The 19,180-nt window shown below is 39.3% G+C and overlaps 2 protein-coding genes across 3 annotated transcripts; both read left to right on the top strand.

Moving 5' to 3' along the window:
- Positions 1-1,377: 1,377 nt before the first annotated feature.
- Positions 1,378-8,454, top strand: LOC115780649 (adiponectin receptor protein 1-like). Its single transcript, XM_030729955.1, has 8 exons — positions 1,378-1,470; positions 4,410-4,625; positions 4,706-4,819; positions 5,278-5,449; positions 5,609-5,795; positions 6,039-6,226; positions 6,469-6,662; positions 6,886-8,454. The coding sequence occupies exons 2-8, from the start codon at positions 4,479-4,481 to the stop codon at positions 7,012-7,014; spliced, it is 1,131 nt and encodes a 376-aa protein (XP_030585815.1). The 5' UTR covers positions 1,378-1,470; positions 4,410-4,478; the 3' UTR covers positions 7,015-8,454.
- A 3,341-nt stretch (positions 8,455-11,795) lies between these two features.
- Positions 11,796-15,851, top strand: LOC115780663 (guanine nucleotide exchange factor MSS4-like). Of its 2 annotated transcripts, none has more exons than XM_030729973.1 (3): positions 11,796-11,913; positions 12,278-12,423; positions 15,332-15,851. In XM_030729973.1, the coding sequence occupies exons 2-3, from the start codon at positions 12,286-12,288 to the stop codon at positions 15,578-15,580; spliced, it is 387 nt and encodes a 128-aa protein (XP_030585833.1). In that variant the 5' UTR covers positions 11,796-11,913; positions 12,278-12,285; the 3' UTR covers positions 15,581-15,851. The 2 variants fall into 2 exon arrangements, with proteins under 2 accessions (XP_030585833.1, XP_030585832.1); XM_030729972.1 differs by having other exon boundaries at positions 11,798-11,913; positions 12,138-12,423.
- The last annotated feature ends 3,329 nt before the right edge of the window (positions 15,852-19,180 follow it).

Genomic DNA, 19,180 nt, shown 5'->3' with positions numbered 1-19,180 from the left:
TCACTGCTCCCAACAAAAACCACAATAGCCTACACAATGTAGGATAATATATAATATACTGTAAATAGTCCGGCCTGTTAAGGTTCAACACACAGGCACATCATGTACATTGTATATAGTGTTATTATTAGTAGTATTAAGGTTAATCTTGTTTGTTGATTTTATATATATTCTTTTCTTAATAGTGTAAATTATTATATCTTTATTTATATTTATAATAACTGCGGCTGCTGTTACACCCAAATTTCCCCTCTGTGGGACAATAAAGGCTGTTTCTTCTTCTTCTTCTTCTTCTTCTTCTTCAGCAGATGAACAGTGTCTGAAAGGCATGTCGTTAAGAAATATAGGGGGGGGGGGGTCCAGCAAAGACCTGACACAAGACCTGACAGACACATCTGGCCCTTCAGTTGTTACTTCTACCGTTCATTGAATCCTCATCAGAAATTGTCTCAATGGAAGGGTGACTGTAAAAAAGTCATTCTTAATAGAAATGAGGAGACAAGGCTGAGGTGTGTCAAATTACACAAAAACTGGAATGAAAATCAGCAGAAGTGAGAAGAATAGCTAACAAAGCATTAGTAATGAAATCAGGTGTTTTGGGGATGGTTTTGCATTTGGAGTAAAACATGAGGAAATCTACAGGTACTTAAAATTTCTATAGAAACTTCAGGAATATTAAAGTCAATTTGAGATGCCGTGATACGCTATCATTTATGATCAGCGACTTTTAAAAGGTGAAATGTTGCTTTTGATAGCACATTGAAGAGGGAAACCCACTGTGATATACTGTATAAAGCAACTTTGTGAATTAATATTTGAGCCATTACACATCAGAGCAGGTTAGCCACTGTTTTATATCTGAGATGTACAAAGTTTAAAGACCCTGTTTTGAAAAGCAAAAATGTTATCATGAATGTTCTAAGAGTGTTTCAAGAAAACTGCTGCTTGTATTATCAGAAGAGTTAGCTGTCTGTTGTGGGATTATCGATTTCATCAGATACTTTTTTCTTAATGTATGCTTTATTGACCTCCATGCATTTATATTTTGATATACCAGTCACCGTTGTGCATTCTTAAAACAAACACTTTGAAAGTCCTTTGAAAGACACGATAGCAAGATTATTATAGAATAGAATAGAATGCCTTTATTAATACTGGAAATACTAAAAGCTAAACTGAAACAAAACTGTAATAATTATGCATTATAGTAAATGAATTTTGATATAATTTAAACGTACATTAAAAAACAATAAATTTTACATTTTTATAAATCATTTTTGTAATTCCACTGACTAAAAATAACCATCTGAAAACCTTTTCTGATCTAATCAAGACATCCGATGAATGAATGCTTTTATTCTGAAAGCGAGGCGGGGATTCGGTTTGGCAAAGAGACTTCAACTTCCGGAAAGAATTGTGTTTCTCATCGGTAAATAATTCACCCTCCTCGTTTGAAGGCTACCTTGCCAGGTAACTTTACTGCTTTAAATGAACTTGTCATAGCATGTCTTGGTACAGTAGAGCGTCTCGCTTTTTTAGGCAGGTGTCATCGTAAATACTTTTGTTTTGCCGCTCGTAAGTTAATTCTCTGGAAATTGTGTCCTCCTCAGCGACAGCTCAGCGCTAGCTAAAAGGAAACGTTAGCAACCTGATATTTGAGCACCTCAGAACAGCTGATTATAAGTGTTCTCGGTGGATGTTGCTTTTAATATAGGGCGTTTTTAAAAAGTGTGAGAAGGCGACCTGATACCGAGATTTTTTATTTTTAAAAAATGTATCTCGCTGTTGTTTACATTTTGTACTCCCTGCTCCGTCTGGCGCTGTGCTAACGTTATTCAACATCCGTCTGTCAGCCTGGGCTAAACAGTAAAATTGTTCAACGTATTATGTGTGTTACCAGCCCCAGGTTTGCGCCATAAATCCTTATCCTGTCTAAAATATCAAGTGTCGTCCTGCTGTGTTTGTCCAAAGACGTACAGCTAAACAAGTTTAGCCACTTCTTTTGTTTCCTTGTTGTTATCGTTTGGTCAGTAACGCAGAGGTTTCATAAGAAGCTCGCATTAATGTCTAGCCTTTTTAAAGCCACAAATTTGATAGAAGTACAAGAAGTATAAATGGCATCGCGAATACTAATTATTGAGCTGCAAAAGTAGAGTTTACTGCGTAGATGAGTTTTTGAAACCCTCTGAAGAGGAAATCAGCACCATTTATCAATAATAAACTGACTATTTTTAACCAGTTATGTGGGATTTCGTTTCCTTATGCACAATGGGCATTTTGTTTATCAGATGTGCAGAAATAACAGGAAAATGTATAAATTTCCTCAAAATCAAGGCAACACACTCATTGCATTCATTGTACATTATTATGATTACTTCCAAAGGCTTATTCTGAGTTCGGAATAAACCTGAAGCAAGGCAATGCAGACTAATTATACTAAATGTTTTATTATACTATAATGTAGCAGCTTACTGATAGTGACACACTAATGTGGAAACTCTGGTAATTCACTTGCAAATGAGGCCAATTCAAACAAATGAGACTGACAGCTTTATTTTACCACAGGCAAAAAAAAAAAAATTTTATTTAAAAGCGGCATCAGTGTTCATAGCTTACAGCATGCAGTTAATAATTGTAAACTTAACATGTAACCTGAAAACATTGCTTGGTTTATTATGTAGGTTAATTAAAGTCAGTTACCCCTGTTTCTCCTTATTGGCAGGCTCTGACTCTGTGTTCTCAGTTACATAAAGCTGATCCCCTTTCAGATCAGATTTTAGGTGGCATCCCAGGTCTGCAGCTCCACATTTGGTAAATGGTAAATGGACTAGTTCTTATATAGTGCTTTTCTACTCACTATGAGCACTCAAAGCGCTTACATACTGTACGTAGTTAAATAAAAACACAATAAATAAAAACACAAAATATTCTGAGCTTCTTTATTTAGTTCTTTTAAATATTCTGAATTCAAGTCATGGACAAAGCATTGGATTTTTATGTCTTCAGGTTGTGATCAGGGTGCTTCGTGCTGAGGCTTTTATGCTGTACAGTAGAGTATTTGAAGTTGCTTAACTTGCAACTGAAATTCTCATTTATCAACCAGTAGTGCTATTAGCCTCCTACATTAGTCCTACATGGTTATCTTCTCATAATTCAGTCTACCCAATTTATTACCTCCTCCTCCTATCCTGTTTGGGACTCTCACCGCCGTTGGTCCTTCATCGCTGTCATTATCAGTTCACTGAGGCAAGGTTGCCTTCCATCCAGTTTTAAACATGCTGAGGTAATTCCTCAGCTAAAAAAACCTAATCTTGATGCCAGCTCTATTGGTAATTGTTGACTTATTTCAAAATTGCCTTTTGTTAGCAAAATAAATTATTAGAAATAAAACTGTAGCAAGCCAGCTGAAATCTTTACTGTGCAATTTACGGAATTTTTTTTTTTTTTTAAACCCTTTTCACTCTGATTTCCAAAAGCAGCACTCCACTGAGACCACTCTTTTGAGGGCCTATAATGATCTTTTAATGGCTTCTCGTGCAGGGAATTGTTCTGTAATCATTTTACTTGATCTCAGTGCAGCCTTTGATACCATTGACCATAACATTTTACTTAATAGGCTTAAGGTTTGGGCTGGCACACTATATTGCCAAAAGTATTCACTCGTCTGCCTTTACATGCATATGAACTTAGTTGACATCACTAACAGTTGACTGGAATATTTTGTAGTGAGGAAATTTCACAACTAGATTGTTGCACAGGTGGTATCCTATCATGGTACAATGCTGGAATTCATTGATGGAATTCACTAATGTTTGCTGAGTGTGTGTTTTACCAGACACCTTATCTGATTTAGGTTTGTCTTGAGAGCGGGTTCCCAAAACTTTTCATATTCCTCATATCTGATGATGATGAAACAGGTTTGTTGTTGAGCTATCCACTTTCTTATAAAGTCTACAAACTGCCGTCTTTTGATCAGTGTCAATTCTTTAAAAATCCAAACCACCTCCTCGCCTAGGAATTAAATCTAAGGCGGTAGACTGCGAGGCTGGCGACATGTGAATTTCTTCCCCTGGGGAACTGTGTTCACTCTTTTCCAGCTTTAGGTGTGTTGTTTAGGCAGCTGTGCTAGCACACAGTATGGGCACTCTCAATGCGCACGCGCAACAGCCTACACTAAAGCATAAAGTGGTAAACCGTGGAGCCGAGAGTTTTGATTGTTTTGTTTTTTGGTTTTTTCACCTGTTATGTTACATTTTCCTTGGTTAGTTTATTATTTTTGCTGTAGCTGTATGTCTTTAGTTGTGTTCTTCTGTAGTTTTGCTCACTGAATTGGAGAGAACTGCAGTCAGACTGCATCAATATATCGACATATTTAGCCTGTAAAGCTGATTGCGATTCTGGTCCCCCAGGAGGAAATTCAAGTATATCATCTGAAGCAGAATACATAGACTGTGAGTGGGTCATCAGGCAGTCTCCCTATGTCAGGCCGAAACGGGTCTGCCAGTGATGCAGACTGCCGGATCTCTGAGGACTGCCAAGTCCCAGATGTTGAGCTGATGGAGCTGGGGCCACTGCTGGAAGAGGGAGGGGCACGGCAGGCAGCATCCAAAAGTGTCCATCCTGAGGTAGGACTGTTTCAGAAAATACAAAGAGAATAGCTGTTATGTCTCTGTAACTTCAGTAGTGTCTGTTAACCTATTTAAAGGGCGCTGCAATGCTTGCTGATGAGGAAGAGGAGGATGATGAAGTGGGCGAAGTTCTGACCTTACCACTACAGGCTCACCACGCCATGGAGAAGATGGAGGAGTTTGTACACAAGGTAAAAAAAAAAAACGTCTTTTAATGTTCACACACAGCTCGTTAAGGGAACAAGACTAATGAATTGGCCTTTTAGAAAAATTTCAATGTTCTTAAATCACAAGAATCTGTGTCTTCATTAACTTCATAGTCCATGCAAGAGCAGTGATGAGCACTTTTTCTTTTCTTTTTCATTTTTTTTTGCACTGTAAAATATCTAGGTCACAAATCTGTAACAACACATTTACAGAATCCTTATATTTTTAATATTGGTCTGTCTGAGTTTGCCTGAGTTTGTTTTGAATACTTTACAGCTACCAAGAATGCAGTTATCTCTTTGCTAAGACAATTACTAGCTTTATTAGATTTGAGTAGATATTTAAACTGCTGTGTGATTTTCAGTTTTTTCTGTATAGACTTTTATTTGGTGAGCCACACAGTAAACTCAGAATGTGAGCAAAAGTTATTCTTGTTTTTCAGGTTTGGGAGGGGCGCTGGAGAGTCATCCCTTTCCACGTCCTGCCAGAGTGGCTGAAGGACAACGATTACCTCCTGCATGGACATCGACCACCCATGCCCTCCTTCCGGGCCTGTTTTGGAAGCATCTTCAGAATTCACACTGAAACCGGAAACATCTGGACTCACCTGTTAGGTGAGAATTAAAACCCTTATACAAAATGATTAGTGGCAAATGTGAATTTTGATTATGGTCGAATGTATTTTTCAACTGGGTCATTCTGCATATTTCTTGTCTGTTTTATTGTTATGCTGGTGTTGGACAGAAAACGTAAGGTTGTTTTGTCTTTCTCAGGGCTGATCTTATTCCTGTGTCTGGGCACGTTAACTATGCTGCGGCCCAACATGTATTTTATGGCCCCACTGCAAGAGAAGGTTGTGTTTGGGATGTTCTTCCTGGGCGCGGTGCTCTGCCTCAGCTTCTCCTGGCTTTTTCATACTGTCTACTGCCACTCTGAGAAAGTGTCTCGCACATTCTCCAAGTAAGGCCTCACACGTCACACCTCACACGGTGCTGTGCACTTCAAGAATGAATAATGTTTAACTGTCAGCCTTTTTTGCTAGACAAATTTTCTGATGCGAGATATTAAAGTTCAGCCACAGCTTCATATTACACATACAACTTAGTTTGTTTTGGTTTTGGTTTTTTTTTGGGGGGGGGGGGGGGGGGGGGGGGGGTTGCTAGATCTAGATCTTCTAGCCAAACACTCATTTTCTCTCCTCAGGCTTGACTACTCGGGGATCGCCCTCCTAATCATGGGCTCCTTCGTGCCCTGGCTGTACTACTCCTTCTATTGTTCCCCTCAGCCTCGCCTTATCTACCTCACCATTGTATGTATCCTCGGCATTGCCGCCATCATTGTCGCCCAGTGGGACCGATTCTCTACACCTCGTCACAGACCTACAAGAGCAGGTGCGCACCAGTTAAGGAATATATGCACTTTTTAGATGCACTGTTTTATCTGTACTCACATCCAGATGTTTGTTTGGGTTGCAGTCTTATTGTACATCTTTTTTTGTTTTTGCCTTTTCTGAACAGTTGAGATAATTTTCAGGAAACTGATAACATGTTGTGTTTTTTGAGCTTTTCTGAGCTTTTTTGAACATTATTTCATCATTTTGTCTTGTACAACTAACTCCGATCCATCCCTCTAGGCGTCTTCATGGGTCTCGGGCTAAGTGGCATTGTTCCCACCATGCACTTCACCATTGAGGAGGGCTTTGTTAAGGCCACCACAGTCGGACAGATGGGTTGGTTCTATTTGATGGGGGCCATGTATATCACCGGCGCTGGTCTGTACGCAGCCAGGATCCCCGAACGTTATTTCCCCGGCAAATGTGACATTTGGGTAAGTTTTTAAAAGTTTTGGAACCACTCCCCTCAAACATACAAGTATAGGAGTCTGTAACACAGCTCAGTGTTTATAGTCTGTTATAGTTTTAGCAGGAAGTGTGACTAAGGGAGTAGTTTCACACTCAGCTGCAGCCTCTGGATCTATCTTTAGTGATTTGCTTAAACACCAAGCAAATGAAAATGAATGCTGCTCATATACACGTCTTTCTTTCTCTCAGTTCCATTCTCATCAGATTTTTCACGTTCTGGTCGTGGCAGCAGCGTTCATCCATTTCTACGGCGTTTCCAACCTGCAGGAGTTCCGATACGGCCTCGAGGGGGGATGCACAGATGACTCTCTACTCTGAGAGGCCTGACTGTGACTTAAACTTTTCTCTATAGCCCCCCCCCCACACAAACAAACACACACACACACGCGCGCGCACACACAAACACACACACAAAATGCTGCTGGAATTCAATATAGTCACTTATTCCTCCTTCCATACTTCTGATTTTCTAACATCTTATTTGGGTTTTTTGATCTTTCTGCTTTGGCTCCTTTTTGCTTCAATAAAGTAGCATCAACTAGCCAATGTACCATGGTGGAAACAGGCACTATCTGTTGATAAAATAATTATTAAGCTTAAAATCAGCATTTCTAAATAAGATACAAGTGGGATTTTAGCCAAAAATTATGTATTCCTGAAACTGCAGGTTACTAGTACCCCAGCCACTTTGTCATCTGTCACCTTTGCACAAAGGGCACTTATAATGTGTGCTGCAGAAGAAGGCACATACTGTAAACCATTCCCTTCCCATGTTCCTTAAAGGCTAGAAGGTGGATGTACTGTCCACCAGGAGTCTGGTGTAGAACAGTCAAGGACAATTAAGGTAGTTGGGAACATCTAGTTTTCAGCATGGTTGTCAGCTGTTTTGTTTTGTTTTGTTTTGTTTTGTTTGCTTGTTTGATTTGGTGAGTGTACTGGCACATTCATTTATCGGTCACATAAGCCCACTCAGCAATAAGCCACAGGTTATAGACTGAAAGCCCGTTCAAGGCTGAACGCTTATGTTCTTTTATGGTTTTAGGGTGACTGTACCATCTGTCCAGAGAAGGAAAGCAGCCTCTTGGCTACGTCCTGCTCTTTCACAGCTTGTCTATTAAAGTGGATACTCCCTGTTCAGCAAACAGATAAATCATTTTTGAATAAAGCATAGTGCTTAGGCCCCATAAATATGAGCTAATCAGATTCTCACATGGTAGGATTTTTCTCTTCTGCTTTTGTTGCATCGTTTAATTGAGAAAATTCCCAAGCAGATCATTTTCAAATCGTTTAACGGCACAGAAAAGCCCTAAGAGTTTGTAGCTGCTGTATAAAAATATATCTGCTTAGTTCAGGTTAAACTAAGATGCTTGAAATGTTGTGGTGACGAGAACTACTCGGTAATTATTTATCAGTCACCCGGCACATTATGGATTCATTTCTAGAGTTAATTCCTGGGCTACGCACAATGTACAGATATGGATCGGTTAAATCGTGCTTTTTCTCAGCTCGAGATTTTTTTTTTTTTTGCGCTAGATCTCAGATGGAGTGAGAGGTGTAAATATCAAATACACCTTAGCGTACACTATTAAATTAAAAAACTTAGAATCCATATGAGGTTTAAAATGTGTTCTGTATAAACTTTTAGTATTCCTGTGCCTTAGGCCAATGGAAATGTTTTTAAATAAAATGGCCTCTCTTAAGAGTCAAGGGAGCATCAAGGATTTCCACATGTTGACTTCTCTTATTTTACTTTATTTATATATATATATATATATATATATATATATATATATATATATATATATATATATATATATATATATATATATATACTCACACACAATTGAATCATTACTGAAATTACATCACACTTACACTTCCATTGGTAGGTTGTATGAACTTCAATTTAAGACTCCTTTTTCTAGATGAACTTATTCAAGCTTTATTACAAAGACTAAAACAATGTGTATTCTTGACTTTGTGTAATGTCCTGTGTAGAAAGTGATGAATCATACATTTCACAGAAATGTAAACCTAAATATTTATTAATGGTAATCTTGGAAAATTATTGTAATAAATTCTTTTCCACACGTAAAAATGTGGTGTCCGCTTTTCTCGAGTGCACATTTAAAGGCTCGGGGACTACGAGCAGCTCAAGATATTAACGTTCACTCGGCAGGTTCAGCGTCACTCACAGGAATGTAAGACGTGACATTTCAAATGACACATCAGCAGTTATCAAAAGTGAAGACGGCAGGATTCACGGTCTACTTCTCAGCTATCTCGAGAGTAGAATCTGTACCAAAGGGTTCGCAGCTGATGTCTATCACTCTCAGTGCTTCCTCCTGTGGTTTCATGTTTACGCAAACATTTGCATTTATCCTAAATTCAGCAGTGCAAAATAGACACACTGAGATAATCTTCCTCTGCTGAACACACACGTAACAGTTTCTTTTTTAATCTGCAAATGAAGTCCCAGACTTACTGTGGGTCATAAATGTTTAGTTATAAGTATACATAGTTTTACATGTTTCTATTTTTGGATTGAATCATGCCTTGCAAGAACTTTAAATATTTTTATTTTTCTCAAGTTAATTGCATATCAGCAGGGAATACTAAGTAGACCTGATTTGTGTAATACTAAGACTAATACTAATACTTTATAATTGTCCCTCTTTTTTTCCTTTTTTTTTTTAACTCCACCATTTGCTAACTATAATTATAACGAAGCCCTACCTCAAAGAAAAGCACACCTGTAATAACAGAATATTATTTGTATGTTTTCTGTTGCAAATGTAATAACACAGAATTAGAAAACTAGTATTTCATATTCAGGTTTTGCTGGTTTCATTTAAAAAATAAATAAACTAAATTTTAGTTTAAAACAATTTTATCTTCACGGACCATGCTTAAATGTGGTATTTCAATAACCTCTAAAATTACATTATTTCAAGAAGCATTTTGAAAATGTACTACAAGGATAAAGGGCAAGGTGCTCAACATTTCTCAGTCACTACTGATTTGAAAACATCGCTCACTCTCAGGCCATGTCTGGTAAAGCACCATTTATTAAAACTGAACTCCAGGTGTTACACACTCAAAAATACGTAAGTATTTTATCTGTTCTGTGGCCTAGATAGAAATGGTCCAGCCAAAACTTTATTCACATCTTTGATCACCACATCAGTGGAAGACACTTTCCTTTATATTTTCATTACCAAGGTTATTACCGTTAAAGAAAAAGAATGAAATAACAAAAACTGAAATTGAAAAAACATCATCATTAACTGAAATGAATAAAAACGGTAATTAAAAGGAAAAAACAAGAACTAACTGAAACTGTATTGTGGGTTTACAAAAGTAATCTCCCGAGAAATGTAACTACACGTGGGTTGGGTGGCTGTGACTCAGGAGGTAGAGCAGGTCATCAACTAATCCGAAGGTTGGTGGTTCGATCCCTGGCTGTACCAGTCTGCATGCCAAAGTATACATGGGCAAGATGCTGAACCCCAAGTTTCTCTCTGATGTATGAATGTTAGATAGTAAGCACTTAGCTGTCGAAGGATGTGCTTGTATGAATAGGTAAATGCAAATGTGTTATATAAAGTGCTTTGAGTCCATTTACATCGGGTCCACGTAGCCCATTCACCACTGCCGAGTCCTCCCGTGCATTTCCGGCTACTTTTCACTGCAGTCTTTTTTAACTTATCAGTAAGAGAATAACAATTAGTAATAATAATCGTAGCCTTAACATAAGGAATCACAAATTCCTGGAGAGAGAGATTGCTGAAACTATCAGAATGGACATGGAGGAATGAACAAAGAGAGAGAGAGAGAGAGAGGAAAAAAAGGACAATTAAGTTTGCAGCTGAAAAAAAACTGACCACAAAGAGGGAGGACCCAGGAGGGAAAAAGTCCCAGCATTTTTTGTTTCTGTCCGCCGGCACCGCAGGTGAAACACCAGCACACGACCACAAGGTAATTAACACACACAATAGATGTCAGCCACTTCCCTATGTAGCCCCACAAAGACAGCACAGCAGACTAATTCAGGCCTACTAGTGAGTATCTAAGTAGCTCCTCCGGCTCCAACAGAGAACCAGCATCGCGTTCATGCAGCAAGGTGAAAACCATAATGGACTGTTTTCAGCAAAAAAAATAACTGCTGGCTAGTTAATACACAGGAACACTGCAAGCAGGAGGATGCACTGATAAATGTGTTTATTGAGACTGGCATGTCCACACCACTGTGTGACACACAAATACACACAAAGACACCAGCTTGAAAATCTGTATTTGAGCTTTGATTCCTTCAAATGCTCAGAGTTCAGTTTGTTGTTGTTTATAATGTTTCACTGTGTTCTGATGTTATACACCACATGCGGGCTAATGTTAATCTACTGCACTGAATCTGTACCTGCATCTAGTGCTGGGCAGTCCAATTTTTGAAATAAATATTTTCATTAAAATCTTTCAATTTGAGATACATATTTTTGAGATAGGTGTTTATTGGTGGTTTAAGTTTATTGGATTTATCTTTTTGTTGCTCCTCATTGATGTCTCATAATGTTCATGTGTGTCCTTAATATTACACACATTTAGCACATAATTTTGCTATCTTGTGAACAGTTGGTTATTGAATACAATTTTTTTAATGGTATAATATGTTGAGGTCTTATTACACAGTAGTTACTTGAATCTTGCACCTGACAAAGTATGAAAAACTAATACTAAAACTAATGAAAACTAAACTAAAACTAAGCATTAAACAAAAAAATAAAAATGAGCAAAACCATTCTAGAAATGAATTAAAAAGTTAAAGGAAAAAAGTTAAAATAAAATAAAACTTAACTATAATGTAAATTCCAAAATTATTATAACCCCATTGATTACTTAATTTTAGTTCTTGGATTGTGTTCCAAATGACGAATTTGTTCAAAAATATATTTAAAAAAAAAAGGGAAACAAATGAAAAATGACCTCTTGTTGCTCCCCTGCAGCTACTTCACGACCCACCAGGGAGCCGCAACCCTCACTTTGGAAATCACTGGCGTACTTAATAATGAGGAACCAAGTCCCAGCTCCGTGTTTGAACACGAGAGCATTTAGTGCCTGGCACACACATAACCAGCTGGACTATCTGCCTACCTTCAGCTAGCTGCCTGTCTCGTAAGGTTTAGTTGTCACACCGAGCGTCTTATTTTCTACAACATTTAGGTATGTGTTATTTGGCTTAATTCAAAACGCACTTGTCTAATATGGATGTGTCTGTTTGTAGTTTTATGTCTGACGGTGTTGAATCCGGTGTTAGCACACACGGATGACGCGGGTCCTCCCATTAGACTGCTTTAGGTTAAAATTAAATGTATATTTCCGGATATGGTTCAGCGACATGCTGATTGTGCCCTCCTTTTCTTTTCTTTTCTTTTCTTTTTGTTAAGATGGCGCTTCAATTTTAAACATCAGCTAATTTAGCCGCTACAGCTGAGAGTCGGCTCTTGGACCAGTCTGCGGTTCCTGGTGGAAGTCTCTCCCGAGCCTCTTTGTGCTCACTAGTCTGAGTAAACCTGCTCTTCTTTAGGGTTTGACATGGATCAAGAATCGAAACAAAGCACGGACCGAGCCAGCCTTGTTTCCGAGGACGGGAAGAACAGCAAGTCTGTGCTGTGTCAGCGCTGCGGGTCCAAGGTGCTCTGCCCCGGCACGGCTGTGTTAGCGGAGAAGGAGGTATGATGGATGCATTCAGTCTCCGCTCACAGAGATAAGTGTTTTAACAGCGCAACGTTTAATATCGGAGTTCCTAGTCCTTTAACAGGTAAAACTAAAGTGCTGCTGAAAAACATCAATCAGAGGTAGATGCATCACCGGTCGCTTTATTAGGAACATCTTGCTAGTACGGGTTAGACCCCTTTTTTGCTTTCAGAAGTGCCGTAATTCTTCGTGGCACCGATTCACCAAGGTGCTGGAAACATTCCTCTGAGATTTTGGTTCATATTAACATGATGGCATCTCTTACTGACAAAGCTAATTCAGTTTTTCAGCTTGACCTAGAATACTAGAGTCTGATCCCAGAAAAATCTGGGTACATATATTTACTTAAACTTTGGAACCACAGGGTGTAGATTCTCAATAGTCCACCGTTTCCTCTGTTAGGACCACATCCCTTATAAAATTAATAAAAGGTCTCCAAATCTTCTCAAATAATTGTTGCTTAGATTTATAAATATATGTTATTCTTTTAAGTGGCAAGCTAGATAACATCTGCTTTAACCACTGGGTGGTGCTAGGTCTGCTGATGTTTTTCCAGGTCATGGCTATACACTTTTTTGCAGTCAGCACACTGAGGTCTATAAATGCACATTCAGTTTTGCTATAGTTATGCTTCTCTGGGTATAGAGCCATCAAAAATAATTTTGGGTGTAGTATAATCTTTTTTTGAAGTGATCTTTTCAATTATATTCTTTACCTCCTCCCAAAATATTTTTATTTGCCTGCATTCCCACGTGCAATAAATTAATAGTTACTTTTCTTTATGTATTTTTTGCTTTTTGTGTATTTCTGATGGTTTTGTACAATCAAGCAACAAAATCAAAACTAAAGTGAGACTGATGTGATTGTTGTACTGTTGTGGACAAAATCTTTAATAAAAAATACTGTGGTTTAAAAAAAAAAAAAAAAAAAAAGATAGCATCTCACAACTGCTGCAGATTTGTCAGTTGCAAATTCATGATGTGAATCTCCTGCTTGACCACATCCTGAAGGTGCTCTATTGGAATGAGATGTGGTGACTGTGGAGGCCATTTGAGTACAGTAAACTCGCTGTCATGTTCAAGAAACCCCTCTGACCTCTGATATCAACAAGGTATTCTCACTGAGAGAACTGCTGCCCACTGGATATTTTCTCTTTTTCAGACCGTTCTCTGTAACAGTAATAACACCCACAATAATAGTAATAACTTTATTTATATAGTGCTTTTCAAAACAGCTACAAAGTGCTTCGCAGTTCAAGTATATATGCAGTGAACAAACAATAACTAAACACACAATCAACTGTATGATCAAACATTCAGCCCACATACACAATTCCAGACCCGCCAATATATGTAAACAATGGGCTGGAATTATAGAGAGAAGATTAAGGAACGCTCACCTATGAAAACGTGTTTTCAGTAGACGTTTGAAGCAAATCACAAACTCAGCTGACCTGATAGGCTGAGGAAGGCTATTCCAAAGTCTGGGCACAATCACCTCAAAAGCACTGGTTTTAAAATTAGCGTGTGGAACAGTTAGGAGACCCTGGTGAGAGGAGAGGAGAGGCCCACTGCAGTGATAAGGTCTCAATAGGTCTGATACATAAGAAGGGGTCTGTCCATGTAGAGCTTTATATGTTAATAACAGGATTTTAAAGTGGATTCTCAATTTCACCAGGGGCCAGTGAAGGGATCCGAGAATAGGTGTGATATGTGAATGCCGACTAGTTTTTGTCAGCAGCCGTGCCGCTGCATTCTGCACCAATTTGAGACGTTTTGGAGTACTGAGATTAAGCATGTGTAACCTGAGTTACAATAATCAAGGTAGGAGAAAATCAAATTGTGTACTAAGAGGGCTGACTGACTGAATTCCTTAGAGAAATTGCCAGGGCCAAACACAAGAACCTCAGTTTTACTTGAATTGAGATGGAGAGAATGAAACCCAAATTTGTAGAAATGGTTGTACAGAAAAATCCCAGCAGTGTCTGAAATATTCAGACCAGCCTGTCTGACACCAACAGCCGTGCCATGTTCAAAGTCACATAAATCACAGTTCTTCCTCATTCTGATGCTTGGTTTGAACTTCAGCAGGCCACCTTGACCATGTCTACATTAATTTGCATTAATGAGCAGTTGAACGGGTGTAAAAGGGGCCAGTGACTGTTGGAAAATGTAGAAGCAAAAAGAAGACCAGTATTTAGGATCTGCTGACCCTTCCAAGTAAAGCCTTTAAGCACTCCATCCACTTCTGCTTATCCTGTTCAGGGTCGCGGGTGGGGGCTGGAGCCTGTCCCAGCTGACATAGGGCGAGAGGCAGGGTACAGGGCCGACACAGAAAGGCAGACAACCATTCCACACTCACATTCACACCTATGGGCAATTTAGAGTTTCTAAGTGCATATCTTTTGAATATGGGAGGAAACTGGAGTACCCGGAGAAAACCCACGCAGACATGTGGAGAACATGCAAACTCCACACAGAGAGAGAGAGAGGCCAGGCCTTCCAGATGGTATTCTAACTGTGAGCCAGCAGTGCTAACCACCGTGCCACCGTGCTTCCTTTAAGCACTTTGAAGAACAATTGTAGCCACTGGAGGTTTCTGGGGACCAGGTTGTTTAAAAAAAAAAAAATTCCCACCTACATTTAATTGTATGCCAAGAAAAACATCAACACATCCTATTTATGCTGAAATATAAAGTAGAAGGCTAGCGATTTAACTCAGTTTGTCCAATATGAGCTGTGTTTGTGATTAACAGATGAGAAAAGCTTAAATCTGAGCTGCAGTAATACTAACAAATTAAACTACTTCATGTTTACATTCTTTCACTCCTAATTATGTGCTGTTTCACATGTGTTTTTGTATTGTCTGTGTTTTCCCCCACCAGCTGTTCCTGCCGTCCATGCGGAAAAAGAGCGGCCTCAGCAGCACAGAGGGCTCGGTGGACGGTGACACTCTGACTGCCCACTGGTTCGTGGACGACATGTACACTTTTGAGAACGTAGGCTTCACTAATGATGTGGGGAGGATCAAATACCTCATCTGTGCAGATTGCGAGATTGGACCAATCGGCTGGCACTGTTTGGATGACAAGAAAAGTTTCTACATCGCTTTGGAGAGGGTGAATCACGCATAGTATGAGTGCATATGTGAGTCAGTGCACAATAACTTGAAAAATAACGTGTCGGCAGGCTGAGCATCGGTTCATGGATTTACTCCAGGAGGTGACCCCGACTTCACCTCACGTGCTTACAGATACTGGTGTGTACATCATTAATGGTGACAGGACTGGGTCATTTTCATTCTCATCTTTCACACTGACAAATTCCACCATTGTGTTCTAATAAAAATGTATTTAGGAAGCTGAAGTTGAATGCAGTCTGTCTCTTAGAAGAAATTTTGTGCGTGTGGGTTTTTTTTTTTGGGGGGGGGGGGGGGGTTAACCCATAAAACGTGCAAATCAATTGAGCAGAAACATTATGGAGCACAGAAAGAGCAGGTAATCATTAAATTTACCCTCTCATAGTTTTTCACAGGTCTCTTTGCAGTCCAGTGAACAACTAAGTACTCCCCATGATTCAGTAGCTTGTAGAACCACCTTGACTGCAATAACTTGAAGTAATTGTCTTCTGTATGACTATCAGTGTGTCACATTATTGTGACAATTTTGGCCCCCTCTTCTTTACAGCGTTGCTTCAGCTCATTGAGGTTTGGGAGCGCTCGTTTATGCTCTTAAGGTCCCATAACAACATTTCAGTCAGGTTGAGGTCTGGACCTTGATTCTTTTCTTTTTCAGCCATTCTGTTGTAGATTTGCTGCTGTGCTTGAGATCACTGGCCTGTTGTATGCCCCAACATCAGCCAAGCTTTAGAATAATTTGGTATACAGAGGAGTTCATGTTTGACTCAATACCTGCAAGGTGCTCAGGTCCTGTGGCTGCAAAACCGAGCCCAAATCATCATCCCTCCACCACCGTGCTTGACAGCTGGCATGAGGTGTTTGTGTTGATATGCTGTGCTGGGTTTTCTCCAAATGTGGTGCTGTGCATTATGGCCCAACCTCTCCACTTTGGTCTCATCTGTCCAAAGGACATTGTTCCAGAAGTCTGGTGGTTTGTTCAGATGCAGCTTTGCAAACCTAAGCCGTGCTGCCATATTCTTTTTAGAGAGAAGAGATTTAATTTTGTTTCTGCTGATAATGCTGAAAACCCATCTGTCTCCAGTTTCTCTGTAATTTGTTCTGTAGTTCATACAAAATCAAAGAATATGGGGGTGAACTGTGTGAACAAACCCTTAAACTGTTTTAGTGGATGTCGGGGTGGCTCAGTGGATGAACAGACTATGTATGCCACATGCCTGTGGTGTGGGCACAGGGCCCAGGTTTGTGTCCAAGCTGTGTCCCTTTGCTGCGTGTCTTCCCATATAGCTCTCTCCCCACTTTCCTGTCTCTCTTCATTGTGCACTATCTAATAAAGGCCAAAAAAAATCTTTAAAAAAAAAAACAACTATTTTTACTGAGCTGTGTAGAATCAGAATCAGAATCTTTATTGTCATTGTACACAGAAGTTGCACAACGAAATTTAAAATGCATTCCTTTCTAGGTGCCTCAGACAATAAATAATAAAATAATAAAAATATGAGTGATAAAAATGATTACTAAAATACAGTGCACAATAGTAAATTAAGATGAATCTAGCCCCAATACACACACCAACGCACGCACACAGTCAGCACTACCACCCCACATCACTGTCCAAACCACACAGAGTTCAGTTCAATGATAGCCCTGGCATAAAAGCTGTTCCTCAGTCTGTTTGTTCTGGCCTTCATTGTCCTGAAACGTCTGCCTGATGGCAGTAGCTGAAACAAGGAGTGTCCAGGGTGTGAGACCTGCTGTACCTGTGTAGGTCTGTTGTTCATCCCCAAGGGTCCTGATTTCGTAGTTGCCAGCATATTTTCTGTATGGCGTGGTCCCAAAGGCTCACACCTAGTAAGATGAGTCCTAACGCATGAGTTTCAGGGGAGGTAGTGAGCTGAATACTTTGGTGATTTTTATGAAGAATGCAGAGTTTGTTTTCTGAAGACTACTAACTAAATAAATTGTGTATTACTTTGTCATTATGAGTCCAAAGGTACCAAAAAAAACCATCCATTGTTAAAAGCAATTTTTGTTAAGAGTGAGAATACATTACAAGACACCTGCCGAGTACACCCGTTACAGTTTACTGTCCAAAATTTGAAGACAGGAAGTTTGAACGAAACAGAGAACAGGGACATTCAAATCAGCCCTGCACAGTTTTGTGAAACACATATTTGCAACACGTTTCAGATCATCAAAGAAAATTCTAATAGTAGACAGCAATAACCTGAGTAAATACAAAATGCTTTTTTTTTTTTTTTTAAATGATTTTATTTATTAAGGCAAAAAAGCTATGCAAACCTACCTGAACCTGTGTGGAAAAGTAATTGCCCCCCTTGTTGAATTAACTGTGATAAACCACATTTTATTCTTTGGAACACTGAGTTCAATTCCTCTAACCACACCCAGGCCTGATCACTGCCAGACCTGCTGAATCAAGAAATCACTTAAATAAAACCTGTCTGACAAAGTGAAGCAGGCTAAAAGATGTCAAAAAGTTACACATCATGCCACAATCTAAAGATACAGCTGAGAAACAAAATCTTTGACATCTATCAGTCTGGAACGGGTCACAGAGCCATTTCTAAGGCTTTGGGACATCCAAGAAGTCACAAAAGAACCCAGAACAACATCTAAAGAACTGCAGGCTTTATTTGGCTCAGTTAAGGTCAGAGTTCACGATTCAACAATAAGAAACCGACACTGCAAAAATGGCATCCTTGGGAGAGTTACAAGGAGAAAACCACTGCTGACCAAAAAGAACACAAAGGCTCGTCTTATATTTGCCAAAAAAGCTCTCGATGATCCCAAAGACTTTTGGGAAAATATTCTGTGGACTGACGAGACAAAAGCTGAACTTTTTTGGAAGGTTTGAATCTCAGTATATCTGGCATAAAACTAACAGCATTTCATAAAAAGAACATCATAGCAGCAGTCAAACATGGTGGTGGTAGTGTGATGGTCTGGGGCTGCTTTGCTGCTTCAGGACAACTTGCTGTAATTGATGGAACCATGAATTCTGCTCTCTACCAGAAAATCCTGAAGGAGAATGTCCGGCCATCAGTTTGTGCCCTGAAGCTCAAGCTCACTTGGGTTTTGCAGCAGGACAATGATCTGAAAACACACCAGCAAGTCCACCTCTGATGGCTCAAAAAAACATAACAAAATGAAGGTTTTGGAGTGGCCTGGTCAAAGCCCAGACTTGGGTTGAGATGCTTTGGCATGACCTTAAACTGGCCGTTCATGCTCAAAACCCCCCCAATGTGGCTGAATTAAAATAAGTCTGCAAAGAATAGTGGGCTAAAAATTGAAAGACTCATTGACAGTTGCCAGTTATTGCAAATGCTTAATTGCAGTTCTTGCTGCCGAGGGTGGAATGATCAGTTATTAGATTTATGGCAATTACTTTTTCACACAGGGGCAGGTAGGATTGCATAGCTTTTTTCCCCTTAATAAATTAAGTCATTTGGAAACTGCGTTTTGTATTTACTCAGGTTATCTTTGTCTCATATTAAAAGTTGTTTGATCTGAAACATGTAAGTGTGATAAAAATGGAAAAAGAGTGAAACAAAAAAAGCAGCCGGTTTCATTTTTAAGT

This window comes from Archocentrus centrarchus, chromosome 5 (assembly GCF_007364275.1).
Source record: "Archocentrus centrarchus isolate MPI-CPG fArcCen1 chromosome 5, fArcCen1, whole genome shotgun sequence".
Classification (NCBI taxonomy): domain Eukaryota; kingdom Metazoa; phylum Chordata; class Actinopteri; order Cichliformes; family Cichlidae; genus Archocentrus; species Archocentrus centrarchus.
The sequence above is the reverse complement of the archived record's forward strand: the minus strand, read 5'-3'. Positions and strand labels throughout refer to the sequence as shown.